The sequence below is a fragment of the Protopterus annectens genome, chromosome 8.part0 (assembly GCF_019279795.1).
Source record: "Protopterus annectens isolate FY-2018-M chromosome 8.part0, PAN1.0, whole genome shotgun sequence".
Taxonomy (NCBI): Eukaryota; Metazoa; Chordata; order Ceratodontiformes; family Protopteridae; genus Protopterus; species Protopterus annectens.
Window position 1 is genome coordinate 1,120,766,781 of NC_056741.1, and position 17,355 is coordinate 1,120,784,135.

Below are 17,355 nucleotides of genomic sequence, written 5' to 3' on the forward strand. Positions count from 1 at the left end.
ACATGTCAAGCATATTACACATAGGAGACTACATTGTGAGACACACTGATGTGTCTCTCACCAGGCTGTATATGGGGAAGGTTACAGTTACTTGTCTGTCAGGTGCCAGAATCTGCTATATCGCATACGCACTGCTGTCTCTCACAAACAGGTACTGTCATGGGTCTGTCACAGTCCATGTCGGTGTGCTTACCCTGAGATGTACCTCCCTTGACTATATGCAGTGAGACAAGAGTGAGCACGCTGACTGTGTCCCAGGCAGGTATGTCGCTAGCCTGATGCAGCATTCCGCTGTCATCCAGACTGATGCCGCAATACAATCAGGAAATGATTGACTTTAACATTTGGCCTGTTATCTTGTGTCATTCCAGGGGAATCCTGTACCTGAGAGCCTGGGATGATATGGTCAACAGACCACGATGCTTTGGCAGAAATGGCCTCCATCTCTCTCAACTGGCCTTCAGGTATCTGACAATGGTTCTAGCCACCCCCATAGTTCCTTCATTAGGAAAAGTGGTGAGGTTATCACTAACAACATGCAACTGTCAGCACAGCACAAATTGAAGGCCATGCTGCTAAATGCTAGGAGTCTGCAGATGACTCTGCCCTCATTGCAAGCATTGTCAGCCCTCTGAAATGCAGACATCTGTGCAGTCACAGACACTTGGTTAAAAGCTGGAGAGAGCACCCCAGCCTTACATGGTCAACCATCCTATCATACAGTCAGACCCCAAAGTGTGGGTGGTAATGTCATGGGACATGGGGCTTTACTATATATGAGACACATACACACCTCCAGGCTGTACAGGCAGTAAGATGCACAAGGGACACTGCAGGTGCAGGTCACCATTGCCAAAACACCTATTCAAATCATGGCTAGCTACTGGCCCCCAATGTGACCAGTTAGCCCATTCTGCCTATATGGACCTGATCAACTGTATCAGGATTTGCTAAAGAAGTGTGATTTGTCTGTCCTGATGGTCCCAGTTCTACCTGTGTAGTAGATTTATTTTGTTCGGGTGTTGCCCTTGCCACTCCATCTTTTGGGAATTTTTTGTGTTATAAGGCCTGACTACTACCTTTGTCCAAGCCATGCGAAGGACAACCACTGTCACCCCTTTAAACTAAGGAGGGGTGTCCACCAATCTGACACATTATAGACCATCAGCCTAACTAGGCTGATCTGCAAGGTCATGGCACAGTTTATAGTGAACCTCATTAACAAGGACATTGGAGACCTCCACACACTCCATCACACACAGTTACGTGTTGTCAAGGTGGAGATCATGTCTGTTACAATTGGTTGACCTCTTTGAGACAGTCACCACAGTCATGGATGGGGGGTGACAAGTGCACACTACCTACCTTGACCTGACCAAAGACTTTAACAGTAATACCCACTTGGCCATAATAGATATATGCTCCCATCTAGGTATCCATCCATATGTTACCAGATGGGTAGCACACTGGTGCACTGACAGGACCCACCTAGTCCACATAGGGGAATACACCCAAGCAGTAGACCCATAAGTAGCAGCCTAACCTGGTATTCTGTGTTTGGGCCTCTATGTGTGATGTACTCTTCTGAGGTGCAGGGCACAGCCATTGGGCTATGGCCGACCATATTTGCAGATGACTACATGCTAGGTGCTGTCACCAGCACCCAGCATGTAGCCATCTGCAAATATGCTGGGTGCTGTCACCAGATTCCCTAGTGATGTGGACATCTGCCAAGAGGGTCTCATGCAGACACATGACTGGTGCCAGACACATGGCCTCTGGCTGCATACCATGACATGCAGTGTCATCCCCTTTGGGAAGAATGACATCCACATATATTATCACAGTACTAACAACATCCTACACATGCAGTCAATCAAGAGGGTTATGTGCACACAGGTTGATGGCAACATGATATTTGCCCACCATGTTGCTTCCATTGTAAGGAAAATCTTCTACATGGCCCACCTCATACATAATGGTATGTCATCCAGGGACATGGGGGTCACAGCATCTCTGTATTCCCCCCAATAAGGACCATTATTGAGTATAATGCCCCTGTTGTCATTTACCTCGCAAAGCACATGCAGCAGCTGTGGAGATCAGAGGCTCCCCAGTAGGGAATACCAGGGCCTCACACATCTACCATACACAGATTAGCCCATCCCTCCATCCAGTTTCATACAGACTGCTCAGAGGTAATCTCTGTCTGGCATACAAGTCAACCACAGACTCTACCTTGATGGGACTGCTGCACAACTGCAAGTCAAGCTCCACTCTATTAACCCTCACACACACCCTCAACCTGGTGTGACATCAACAGGACTTGTTGGCAGGTCAGATGTGTGTCCCACACACTCACTTAGCTGTGAAATGGACATCACCCTGTCCACATCAGCCAGGGGAGCCTTTTGCACCTTTTCATGTGAGACCTGGATAACTGGATGGTTAACAGGATATACACACTTGGAGTACCATATGTGTCCCTGTTGGACTGGGGCATCAGGTGCTGACTTGCATACACATGGGCTAAACTCTGGGCTAGAGGATTAAGGGGCCCTCAGGGCCAGTGGCCTAGTAACCTTGTATGATCCTAGGTATACCAATTCTGGGCCATGTGTTGTCACATACTGTGTTGTTAGGTGTCCACACCCCATCACTGCCATCTACTGTGTTGTGTCCACTATGGGTGACATCCAAGAACCATGTCATGCAGCCACCATCTGACAAATAGGTGAGTGTTACTACAAGTGTATGGGGACATTCCAGCAACATCTGTGCTACACAATTACAGACAGCACTGCAAATGTGGTGTAGGTTATCATCCTAGCAGGTGTCCGACATCCACCGTACACAGATGTATGCAAAATGTGTACATGTTCTTGATATATGTGGACCCTCCACCAGGCAAATTTGAATGTCTGGAAAACAGTTGGACAATACGTAATGGTTGCTCACAGACTGTGAGTAATCTGGCTGTTAAACACCAGACCCCCTCAGAAAACAGTTATGGTACATTAATATCTGGTACTGCATTCACTCCCTTATATTGTATATTCAATATGTACACTCTGCTGCTGAGTCAGAGCCTCTGCCCCCCCACTACTACTGGCTATTACCTATTGTCCTGCTGCAGGGGCTCAACAGGTATGCTAGCCATAGCTCTCAGACAATGAGATACAGGTATGGAGTACACAGTTACCTAGTCAGAGTACGTGAGGAACAGTCAGGGACACCTTAACAATGTTTGAAGTATACCTGTGTGACATTCACAGACTGAGAGGAGCTGACTGACAGTACACCATGTGATATGCCAGTTGTATCCACCAGTAATTACTGTCACTATTGTGTAATACACAATCCAGTAGCATTCATATGTGAGCTCACCATTGCTGGGGGGACTCAGGAGCCAGAACTGCAATCTGTGTCACAGCAGACAGAGACGAAAGGGGAGACTGTATGTGCTGGACAGCTAACAGCAACATGTCATTCCAAGTTATGTTCTACTGACCCTAGTGTTGTAATCCCTATTTGATATGGCTGCATCCCCCTATCTGCGTCCCACTGCATGGGGAATTCTATTACATATCTGGTATTATGCTGTACTCCTTTGTGTGCCAAAATCCAGTGGTATAGTCTTTGGATAGTATAGTCTGTCTTCATGAAGAAAGTCAAAGACCTGTTTACCATAGGCAGCAGCTTGCTTTTTTTAGGTAATGCTCGTGAACAAGTGATTACCTGTGCACCAGTCTGTGACTCACAGTTGCTAATAACATCCAGAACAGCTGAGATGCACTTTCATTAACCAATTACATGGCAACACAGTGCTATAATTAAGGCCTTCATGTAGATTTGCATGCTATGTTTCACCGTTGTTAACAGACTTTCTGATTCTGTGGCAGTTTACTGTTTAACAATGTGTGTTGGGGTCAGTAAGGAGACAAACAGTTGTGAGTGTCATACGTCATTTTTATCTGAATGTGCATGCTGCTGCAGTTGCCACTGGTCTATCAGCTGTGTATGTAGGGACGAGTATGACACATGTTCCTGTCACTTGACGAACCCCCCCCACCCCTTTATATATGGGTGTTGTGTGGATGCCCTGTTCTAGGTGTTTGGGAGGTATGGTAAGTCTGTAGCAGGTAGCTGAACATACTGCTGCATGTGCTGCAGTATGCAGCTGCTGTATTCTGGCCAGAAGTCATACTGGCGATTGTGAACACATTGGGGGACAGCAAGCTGTATATGTCAGTGAGGGAGCAGTGTCAGCTCTGTTGTTACAGCATAGTCAGGGTGGGGGTACCCATAACAGTCCAGGTGAGGCATGTGCCTCTGGTACATATGTTAAGTAATAGTGCCATCAAGAGAGTGCCAGGTGACATTTAGGACACTTTTTTCATATTTGTGACGTGTCCCACCCTACAGGCCTTTGAAATGCTAATGTGGGTGGCAGCGACTGCGGTAGCAGCTACCAGTTCTGCTGGACATTGCAGGGATCAGTTATTTGTATGTTGTATTGACAAGCATGTACTTGACATGCAACAGACTGGACTGTAGGCCAGGACTGTGGGTGTCCAATTGTCACACATGCTAGGAATGTAACAGATAGAGCCACTGAGTCATTATTATGACAGGTATAGTTGCAAGACATATGGGCATGCATACAGTGTGTTACACAGGATTGGTATGAACATAGGTATGATGTGTGACCCTGACCTGTCTGTCATGATTTTGTAACCTCAATCTACACTGACTTGTCAGTACTTCGGCACACAGAATAGGTTTTATGACAACCATGCCATAAGTAGGTGGCACAACTGTGGACATTCTGCAAATGTCTGTGCAGATGTCAGCTCTACCTGATATCATAGGCCTCAAGTACATCAATCAACATGTATTTGGCTGTGTACTGGTTCAGTGTCTGCATCACAGGCCTAAGTATGCTGTAATTTATCTCATTATATGTAGAAGTAGTGTGTCACAGGCAGTCAGGATATGTTTATAGAAACACCAGTTACTCTTCACAGCTGAGTGGGCTAGTGGGCTAATGCACTATGCTATAGTTGACAGAGTCCTGGTTTCAAGACTTGGCAGTGGTGAATGTTTTTGCTGATGTGCATCAGTGGAATTCATGATATATTTATAGAAACACCAGTCATTCTTGAGAGCTGAGTAGCCTAGTGGACTAATGCCCTATACTGTACTTACCAGGGTCTTGTGTTTGAGACTTGGTAGGGATGCTTATTCTATTGATGTGCTTATCAGTGTCAGAAACATAAAGTGATTAAAGCAGTTTTAAGTGGGTTTAAGTCTGCATGACCCAGGATGATGTGTCGTGCTGCTTAGGTCTGCTTAAACTCACTCTAATTCTGAAAAAAGAAAAAAAATAGGTGATAGGAAAGTGGTGAAATGGGGGCAAGCAGGGGGAAAAACAATGTGAAAAGCAGGTAGGGAATGTGCAGGATGGGTGTAGAAAAGGACCATAGCTCTACATTTCTTGTACAGCAATAGCTGTGCTGGTCATTCAGAATTTGGAATTTGGAGCCTGACATCCCCGATAGAGCGGTATGGATGACATAACTATGTTGATTAATTGCTGTATGGCTTGATTGTGGGCAGTGTATGGGGGTGAAATGGAGAGTAATATATGGGGTGATATTTTTTGTGGGACAGATGCCCTTTTTTTAAAGGAGAGAGTGGAATGTTGTGGAGGGGATATAGGTACATATGGCGAGGTAAGTTGGGTAGGAGAGGTAGCATTTGCAGACAGACAAAACAGCAGACAGGGGCAGTGTATGACACATGAGGGGGATAAACACCTTGGATGGGGAGGGTGCTGTGGAGTCAGAGAACCAAGTGCCCCCAAATGGCAGCAGTGGGACTGAGCTCCCCACCCACGGGCAGTCACCACTGCTCCTTCATGGCCCTGAAGGTGGCTGTGCAGGGCGCTGGGAGCTGGGGCTGGCCTGACCCTCCAGGTGTGCCAGTCTGTCCTCAATTTGGTGCAGTTGATTGTCTAAATCATGCTGGAAAATCCTATGCACCATCCCTAGAAGCTCTTGCTGGGTGATCACTCACTCTCCACGCCCGCGCACAGGGTGAGGAGGATGGGCCCCTTCCCCTGAGGTGGTTCCACCCATGGGTGGTGCAGGGCCAGCAGAGGGGACAGCTCAGGTCCCAGACATGCTGGGACCTGGTGCCTTGGCCAGATGAGGTGGGGAGGGTGGATCTGCAGGAACCGGCCTACCCACTTGTGCTATGGTGTTGAGGTTTTTTCAAAGTGTATAGGTTAGTCATGAACAGAATATTTAAATGTTAGTTATAACAGCATGCATGCGTATTCCAATTAACCTAGAACAATAAAATTACATAGCATGCAGAACACAACAATAAATGGGATAACAGTCAGTATAGCAACAGCATGCCAGTAACAGTTACAGAAAAAGGCCAACAACATTGGTATTTCAACAATGTATGTTAGTATGCAACCATTGTAATATGTAACAATAGTAAAACACAAGGCCCAACATAAGGTTTTGAGAACATATGTGAAATGGAAACCATACCCGGAGTATAACAGTAATAATATTTGTGATGCAGATAAGGGGTGGGGGAGAGAGAGAGACATTCCATTAACAACAGTATAGGCTATATTTATTGCAACAGTACTGTTCTATATTCTACAGGTCTGCCCTTTTATGTCTACAAGCTCCCTATATCTTCTGTAGTACATACATACCTCTTAAGCTATCTGCATGGGACAGTATGGGCCAAGCTGTAACACCTACAGTTACACAACTACAAGGGACTATTAAATGTCAGGGGAACATATATACATAGTAACATATATGTGCTACTTACATGGTTTAACATATGTTTTCAGTTTGTATGGTAACAAATTTTGATACATTGACTATGGCTCGACTTGTGATTGTTTGTGATTGGACCATTGATTAGATGGAGTATATGGTTTGTAATCGCCAATTACACAGTGGAATATTATGATATGCACCTAGCTCCAGACACCATGCCTCAGAAGTTATGGTATATTCCTTTGGTTTTATGCGATTTATATTTTTTTATATTTAAATATTTATAACTTTAGATTATTCTTTATGGTTTTAAAGAGCATTAAAGTTTGCATGATACCGAGCATTGTTTATCTCTCCGCCTCAATGGGATGGTTTGGGATTGGATCAATTGGTAAGATGGAGTGTATGATTGGTTTGCATCTGCCAATCACACTGTAAATTTCATTTTATGCATTTCGTATTTGGCTTTTTGCCTCAGAGTTTATGATACAATTATTGGCTATTTTTGCACAAGAGTTAGTGCTGTTTTTCATTGATCGATTTTTATTTCTTTTTTGTCACTTTTTATTGGTTAAATATTGATGCATGATGTTGCTTGGTTATCCAATATTTAAAATTTCAGTCACTGTTTTATTTTACTAGATCTGAAGAAGGATGACTCAGGTCCAAAAGCATTTATCTCATTATTATTTTCATTTGTGTGTTGCTGGTCGTAATAAACAGGATGTTTTTCTTCAGCCTGGTAGACATACGGAGTTGTTTTTTTGTTTTTTGTACCTTTTTTCTCTCGAGTTCATCCTTTGATGGTCCATTTTTATTTCTTATATATATATATATATATATATATATATATATATATATATACATACACACACACACACACACACACACACACACACACACACACACACACACACATATATATATATATGTACACACACACACACATATATATATATATATATATATATATATATATACACACACACACACACACACACACACACATATATATATATATATATATATATATACACACACACACATATATATATATATATATATATATATATATATATACACACACACACACACACACACACACATATATATATATATATATATATATATATATATATATATATACATACACACACACAGTGGATATAAAAAGTGTACACACCCCTGTTAAAATGCCAGGTTTTTGTGATATAAAAAATGAGTCCACAATAAATCATTTCAAAACGTTTCCTACCTTTAATATCACCTATAACCTGTACAATTCAACTGAAAAACTAATCTGTTAGGGGACAAATATAAAAAATAAAAAACATACAATAATCTGGTTGCATATGTGTGCACACCCTTAAACAAATACTTAGTTGAAGCACCTTTTAATTTAATTACAGCATTCAGTCTTCTTTGGTACACACCTGTCATCAATTAAAGAGACTCTGATTAACCCCAAATAAAGTTCAGCTGTCCTAGTAGGGTTTTCCTGACATTTACTCAGTTGCCTGCTACAGCAAAAGCCATGGTTCATAGAGAGCTTACAAAGCATCGAAGGGATCTCATTGTTGAAAGTTATCAATCAGGAGAATGGTACAAAAAACATTTTACAGCATTGGATATACCGTGTAACACAGTGAAGACAATCATCAAAAAGTGGAGAAAATATGGGACAACAGTGACTTGGCAAAGAACTGTATGTCCCTCCAAAATTGATGAAAAGACAAGATGAAAACTGGTCAGGGAGGCTGCTAAGAGACCTACAGCAACACTGAAGGATCTGCAGGAATTTCTAGCAAGTACTGGTTGTGTACTACATGTGACAACAATCTCCCGTATTCTCCATATGTCTGGACTACGGGGTAGGGTTGCAAGACGGAAGCCTTTTCTTACACAGAAGAACATCCACACCCAGCTAAAATTTGCAAAAGAATACATCAAGTCTTCCAAAAGCATGTGAGAAAATGTGTTATGGTCTGATGAGACCAAGGTTGAACTTTTTGGCCACAATTCCAAAAGGTACGATTGGCGCAAAAACAACCCTTTGCATCACCAAAAGAACACCATCCCCATGGTGAAGCATGGTGGTGGCAGTATCATACTTTGGGGTTGCTTTTCTTCAACTGGAGCTGGGGCTTTAGTCAAGTTGGAGGGAATTATGAACAGTTTTAAATACTAGTCACTTTTGGCACAAAACCTTCAGGCATCTGCTAGAAAGCTGAAGATGAAGAGGAATTCCACCTTTCAACATGACAATGGCCCCAAGCATACATCCAAATCAACAAAAGAATGGTTTCACCAGAAGAAAATTAAAGTTTTGGAATGGCTCAGCCAGAGCCCAGACCTTAATTCAATAGAAAATCTGTGGGGTGACCTGAAGAGGGCTGTGCACAAGAAATGCCCTCGCAATCTGACAGATTTGGAGCACTTTTGCAAGGAAGAGTGGGCAAATATTGCCAAGTCAAGATGTGCCATGCTGATAGATTTCTACCAAAGAAGACTGACTGCTGTAATTAAATCAAAAGGTGCTTCAACAAAGTATTCATTTAAGGGTGTGCACACTTATGCAACCAGATTATTGTACATTTTTTATTTTTTATTTTTTTTTTCCCTAACAGATTTGTTTGTTTTTCAATTGAATTGTACAGATTATAGGTCATGTTAAAGGTGGGAAAAGTTTTGAAGTTATTTATTGTCGTCTCATTTTTTTATATCACAAAAACCTGGAATTTTATCAGGGATGTGTATACTTTTTATATCCACTGTTAGAACATAACTTAGTATGAAGGACATGAAAAAATGTTTTGTATGACATATGTGCCAGATGAAATACAATTTATTTTACTCCTTGAAAGGATAGCAGCTAATTTTTTTTAATTCTTCATTTTAGAACCAGAGCCAGAACCTTCAACACCACAATATCAACCATTTGAGACACCTGTAACAACAGAGGTGCAGTATTTGACTTATTCATAATATGTAGAGCAAATTTAGTCTTTCTTGTATAAATTATTTGATTTAGTGCTTTTCCTAATACTGATTTTAGGTCTACATAATTGTTTCTGGCTCATGTCATTAATTAGTTATTTCAGTTATTACCTAATTTTGGTTCATAGTATTTTTCCACTCGACTTTGTTAACTCCAGTGCCCAGGACCAGCTGGTTGACACCCCCACAAGAGATGCCAAAATCCTGGATCTGGTACTAACCAATATGGGGGACCACTGTAGCACCCCCACTGTGAGGAATTCTCTGGTGAGATCTGAACACAAATCACTCTCATTTAAAGTAACTATCACACCTGACCCCCCCCCCCCCAGCAGCAACTAAACTAAAAAACTTCTCCAAAGCATATTATAACGTCTTGTGGGATGGTATAAATAGCTTCTCTGCACCTTGCCCCTCAGATGGAACTGGCAACTATGCCAAGTTCTACACTAATGCTTTATACAAACACCTGTATAACTACATTGACTCAGCCATACCTGATAGGACCAAAACAAACTCCTCAAGGAAGAGCAAACCTGCCTGTTGAACAACTGCCATTAACATGCTTTACAATAAGAGGAAGAAATTGCTATCTAAGAGTAAGAAGGAACGAGTCCTAAACTGGAAACACTCCCTCATCAACTTAAACAAATGAATAAGACTTCTTGTGAAGTCCTCCAAAGCAAACTATGAATCCAAATTAGCTTCCTCAACTAAGGAAACAATAAAGCATTCTTTAGTTACATCCATAACCTAAAAGGATAGGCTCAAATTTGTGCCAAACTGGTACTTAATGATACCACATATACTGAGCCTGGGACATAGCTAACCTGTTGGCTGGCAGGTTTTGTGAAAACTTCATTCTCCTGTCCCCGCCACACGTACTCCATGACATTCCTACTACCTGTCCCTTACCTTCTATCTCTAAAGACCAGGTCATAAATGCCATCTCTAAGGCCAAAAACACACCATCTATGGAACCTGATAACATCTCAGGCTGCATCCTACATGGGCTCCAACAAGAATTAGCAACACCATTGGATACTCTTTTCATAGTCTAAGCACCAGCTTCATCCCAGCTGAATGGAAAATGGCCACCGGGAACTATAGCCCTATTAGCCTGAATACCCTTATCTGCAAGGCTATGGAGTGAATCATCATGGAGCTTATCAAAAAAACATATAGATAACCTACAAACAGCTGACACTACTCAGATTGGATTTGTCAAAGGGAGATCCTGTTAAACCTGGTGGACTTCTTCAAGACAGTCACCAAGGCGCTGGCCAAGGGGAAATCTGTGCATACAGCTTACCTAGACTTAGCCAAGGCTAAGGCACCCACTCAGGCATCATTAACAAATTCACCCAGCTAAATATCAATCCTTATATCATTAGATGGTTTGCTAACTGGCTCACTGATACAACCCATATAGTCAAAATAGGGGAATCCACCTCCAACAGCAGACCTGTGACCACTAGGGTTCCACAGGGATCAGTCCTGGGACCTCTACTGTTTGGAATCTATTTCTCAAGTACAAGCAAAAACTAAAGGTCTGTGGCTGACAAAGTTTTCTGATGACTGCAAACTGGGAGCAGTCATAGAATTTCCAATGATGTCAACATCCTACAAGAGGGTCTTACACAAACAAATGATTAGTGCCAAAGTCATTGCTTTAAACTCAATGTAAAAAATGTACTATCATCCCTTTCAGTAAGAGCAATGTTCCTGCTAACTACCACATCCATAGCAACACCTTAAGTACGCACTCAGTGGTGAGAGACCTCAGCACACCAGTTGAGAGCAACCTTACCTTTGACCACCATGTCTCCACAGTGGGAAAAAGGGCATTCTGTATTACTCATCTCATAAGTAAGGGCATTGCATGCAGAAAAAAAAGAAGTTATAACCTCCCTGTACTCTTCCTTCATCAGGCCAATAATTAAGTACAACTCCCTTTTTGGTACGTACCTTTCCAAGCACCTGCAGCAATTGGATAGACCATAAAGGTTCCTCACAAGGAAAATTCAAGGTCTTCAGCATCTGTCCTATATGGATCATCTGAAATCAATGTCCCTTTATTCTGTTTCATACAGACTACTCAGAGATGATCCTTGCCTTGCATACAAGGTCATCTCTGACTCTGTTTACTGGAAATGCTGCATATCCATAAGTCCAATGGTACACTGGTTACTCACTCTAAAGACCTAAACCTGATATGTGACATTAATAAAACCTGCTGGAGAGACATATTTGTCTCTCACAGGTTACCACACCTTTTGAACAGACTCCCACTTCATGTCAAACAGAGCACTTCATTGGCCCACTTCAAATGCAATCTGGATGATTGGATGGGTAACCATAAATTCACCCAGGGTTTCCACCTATGTCCCTCTTGGACAGAGGCAATAGGTGCTGATCATGGAAAAATAAGGATAGGACTTGGTTACGCTTATAAGAGCCCTATGGCCATTAGCCTAGTAACTTTCTATGATCCTATGAACATATTCATGCATGATCATGTACCACACACATACAAATGTACTATACATCTGTGTGATATTTTTTTGAAACATGCAACATGAAATATCTGATTTTTGACCCCCACATTCCATGCAGTTGTCACTGTTACTGGACTAGTAAACAGGTTAGGTGCTGAGTTGGCTTTAAATTCCCTTTTCATTTCAGATAGGAAACTCCTAGTATGGTAGGTTTAAGGACAAATGACATGAAAACACACCCAAAACACACACACACACACACACACACGCACACACGCACACACGCACACATGCACATACACATACATGCACACACATGCACGCACACACACGCATGCACACAAACACACGCACACACACACACACACACACTCACACCATTGTATGGGACTGTTTTTTAATCATGAAATATGGAAAGAAAACACTGTCCCTTTTCTGGGACTTCAGCCTGGGTTTTCCCATATTTCAGGTGAATCTGGTTGAGAGATGAAATATTTCATTCAACATCATCTCTGTTTTCTTTTGCCCTGGTCACATGCAAAATATATTCTTTTGAATGTCACTGTTGGTGAATGGGAATCAGTGTAAAACCTTTTTTTCAAATTGCTGCACATGCCAAAATTTGACATCTGTTAATCTTTATAACCTTGGTTATGCACAGAAATAGCACTGTGATGTGTGCAAGAATCCTGAGTTGTGCAAACACCAGTGATTCTACTAATGACTGTTTCAAATTAGCAGTTCTGTCATTAAGATTGGCGACTATTCTTTGATAAATTACCTTAACTGTTGCGTTCAGTGTCCAGCACATATGAACCTAAAATGTAACTGTATATTAGCAGTTGGGTGTTTAGTGCTTATTCTGAGGTATAAACTAAAGCTACAGTGATACGCAGCATGTGCAACTGACCTGTACAGTTGTGCGAGTAAGTGATTTCTATAGTACTAGGACATGCAACTCTACAAAGCAGTTGTGTGAATTTAGCATTACTTTGTACAATATAGCCTAATGCTATCTTTTCATTAAGTTCTGTTAGATCATCTACATTCTAGTATTATGCTTTGAGGAGTGTGTTTTATTTGTGAGCTCTCCCATGTGTTTTTATAAATGCTGAGAACTGACTATTTTTTTTCTTTCTCTCTGTGAGACTGCATAGCTCTAGGCTGATCCTTGCGTTAGCAGGTCATATTAGAAGTGTTCTGTGAGTGACAATAAGTAGAGTGGTGCTTCTTTGCTTCTTTGTATGATTTTTTGAGTTTTATGTAATTTGTAAAGGTAAATATCTTATATTTTAGTGATTTTTATATTTTAGTATATTTAATTAATATTTATTTAGGGTTTTGTTTTAACTGTGTTAAGTTATCTGAACTAACAAGGATTCTCAATAGTAAGCATAGCTGATGACAAGTTAACCAAACCCGAATTAGAAATTTCTTTAAAAAGTATATCCAGTTTTGCATCATCTTTGAAAGGAAGATTTAATTGAATCACTGGCTTATTCGGGGAACTGTCAGCCTGTATTTTCTATATATAATATCTGTTTAGATTGTCATCATATAAATAGAAATGTACCTAAAATTAATGAATTTGTGTGCAATAATAGAGGAAAGTACCAGTCCCCACCCAATTTGGGAGAAATAACTGATAAATTAAAGAGCAAGAACTTTAGACAAGTAAGTAAGAGCAATAAGGCAGTTAATAAAACCAAGCAATATCCCAGCAAAAATGTATTTAAAGGGATAGCATCTATAAAAAGAAAGTTATGCAGAGTAGTGACCAAGAAACAGAAATAGAAAAGGAAAGAAAAGTTTCTCCTTCTAGTTCTTTAGACAACCAATGCTCTTTCAGTAAAATTCTTTATGAATCTCAAGATGGTGATTACTGTGTGGTTTCTGTTTCAGATAGCAATTTAACTACAAAGTCAGCTACTCAAAATTCTAAAAGTAAGGATCCACTAGAGCTTATTGATTCTGAATGATTGTAGAAGGATCTTTTGATTTTAATCATGATGCATTCTCTCAGGAACTTTTAGTGGAAACACCTAGTGATCCTGTTGATGACGGAAGCAATTCTAGTGACTTGAATTTTATTTCCCCACCCTTTTCAAATCCTGAAATTGGAATAAATTGTAAAAAAAAATTAAAATATTAGAACAATATCTCAAGAAGTTGATAAAAATAGAAATCTGTTGTAAAAACAAAATGAAAAGAAGGGCATTGACTACAGTAATTGATTTGTAATTTCTCAGACGAATATCAATTTGATGTTAAAAGTTTGCCAAATAAAGCCAGGCCCAGCAATGGCTTGCATGTCACAAAGTGACAAAATTTGACTTTTTACTAATTCAATGTTAAAGAATATAAGGAGACCTTCACAGAATATTGACTCTATTCATTTGACTATTTCTAACCTACTGGGTTTGAAATTATTACATTTACTTTGTCTTTTAAGAAATATATTAAAAGGGAAGATGTTTTATTCTAGTATCTTTAGTTACTGTGAGACTAATGACTTGAACAAAACTCCATTAAATCATATGAAAGCAGTTATATTAGATGTCATTCAACTGTTAGAAAGTAGCAAAATAAAGTCTGTCCCCGGGATTCATGAAACTTGCGCCAGGTGCAGGTGTAGCATCGGCAATCTAACACCAAATATGGCCACCGAGCGATTCAGGTATGAGCTGTTTACATGTGCACTACCTGCGTACACTACGCCCGCACAGCTCAGAGCACCTATATGCTAATCACCCCATGTGCAGCAGTGTGTAGCATGCAAATGAATTTATATAGCGATTCAGGAAGTGGTGCAGGCGCAGTGCAAGCATGCAGAAATGTAAACCGAAAAAAAAATGGTTTACATTTTCGCAAACATAAAACTGGAGCCATGACAGCGGACCAAACACGTGTATTATACTGTTAATATATGCCAATGACTAAATATATAGCCACTGGCATAAAAAAATGCGCAAAATATAAAAAAATAACATTTAATGTTATGACCACACTAACGCAAAATTAAAGCGCAGGGCATCGGTGTGCAAACGGAATCTAAATGAAAATAGAATTATATGGAATAAAACTGCAATGTAACACTTTTCATGATTTCCCCATAATAATCAATGGCACGCATGCTACATCACACCATGGCTCAAGGGTTGCTAAAGGACTGTGACAGTGTTCTGCACGGTAACTAGGAATTAATAGGCAATGCCATGCAAATGAGAGGAGTAATAGTCTATCACAAATTCCCCACTGGTGTAAGGATGTAACTCACAGTGTAGCGTTACAATACCGAGGTGTGCCCTGGAGACAAAGATGACATCAAGAGAGGGGTGTGCCACCTTTGCTGTAAGCACATTGGAGCATTGCTAATCCGGTTTGCCTGTTGCTAAGCAAAGCTGCAGGATAGGGGTGTGTTGAAATAGCCATAGCTTTGTTTAGCTGAGAGCACACAAGGTAACCGAATGTACATGTGAACGTGGATGAAAACACGCTATAAACCCGGTAAACGGCTGTGCGCAGCGCGCATCAAAGTGGAAACAGGAAGGATACGGGAAAAAATTAAGGAAATGCTGCAGCATGTAAACTGGAGTACAAATGAGTAATTAACACCTAGGAACCCACAGTGGGCCATTGACAACAGCTAACAAGGCTGCTAGCAGCTACCTGCAGAATAGGAAAGGGGAGGTGCCGTACTGCAAAGAAAACAGTACTGTCACAGCAGAACAAAGCAAAATTGCAGTAGATCAGCTACATAACACATTTTTCAACACATACCTGGGTAGGGAAAGTACAAAACAAGAAAGGCAGCAGCTGGATGCATGCCTGACAATGTGAGGGGATTCGGGTTGAAAAGTGAATTAAAGGGCAACAGATGAATCATGGCAGGCAAACATAATTCAACACCAAAGGCCCCACAATTGCAGTACTCGCTGTAAAACCCATAATTAAGATACCCTGCATCTGGAATTGCACATACACACCCAACGACATCAGCAGCATCCATAGCACAATAGTATAAAGTGTGAAAGCACCTCACACACACTTGTGCATTCCCATACACTCTGCATCATTGGTGTATACAGACGGGGAACTTTTAATATGTACATGTTAGGGGCTGCCATAGCTTTGATTCACCAGCACGTGTTGGAGACTGAAGGTGCTGTGGGGGATGATGCAACCACCTCAGGCACCGGAGGAGGAGAAGAGTGTTCAGACCCAGGGTAACCTACCAGGGGCTAAATGATCTGGAGATAGTAGAGCGTTACAGGGTGGACAGGGACACCATTCATCAACTTGTTCAGCTGTGCTAGCCACACCTCAGAACCAAAAATAACAGAGGAGAACCCATTCCAGTGGACACAAAGGTTTGTGTAAGCTTGAGAATACTAGCCACAGGTAACTTTCAAAGGCCAGCTGGGGTTATCCTGGGGATCTCACAGGCATCAGCATCCAGGGTACTCCACCAGTTCCTGGATGCCATTTTACCACATGCCAATGAGCACATATACTCCCCCCGAAAGCAGGAGGAGTTGGCCAGCAATATGTGTCTCTTCCACCATGTAGTAGAATACCTGGAGGTACTGGGTGCACTAGACTGCACGCACATACACATCAAGTCACCACCCGGTGAGCAGGGTAGGTGATACATAAACCACAAGGGATACCCCTCCATCAACTGCCAGGTCATGTGCAATGCCCAGGGCATTATCATGGTTGTGTGTGCTGGCAGCCCTGGAAGCTATCACGACTCCCACATCTGGCATGCCTCACAGCTGTATCAGGTATTTGCCAGGGGGGACATTCCATATGGCCACCTGGTGGGAGATGCTGGCTATGCACTGGAACTGTGGATGATGACTCCCATCAGAAATGCACACACACCCATGCAGTAATGCCATAATGAGGCACATGCACAAACTAGAATCATCATAGAGCGTGTGTTTGGGGTGCTGAAATCACAGTTCCATTGCTTGGACATATCTGGTGGAGCCTTGCAGTACTCTCCATGCACATGTGCCCACATCTTCATAGTATGTGCCATG

General features: G+C 41.6%; 1 protein-coding gene across 4 annotated transcripts in view; it reads left to right on the top strand.

Moving 5' to 3' along the window:
• IL6R (interleukin 6 receptor) overlaps window positions 1-17,355 on the top strand; it is an 865,016-nt gene that overhangs the window by 388,099 nt on the left and 459,562 nt on the right. For all 4 annotated transcript variants that reach the window (XM_044080645.1, XM_044080647.1, XM_044080644.1 and 1 more), the window contains exon 7: window positions 9,712-9,773. In XM_044080645.1, the coding sequence (XP_043936580.1) occupies window positions 9,712-9,773 (62 nt within the window). The remainder of the gene's footprint in view (window positions 1-9,711; window positions 9,774-17,355) is intronic.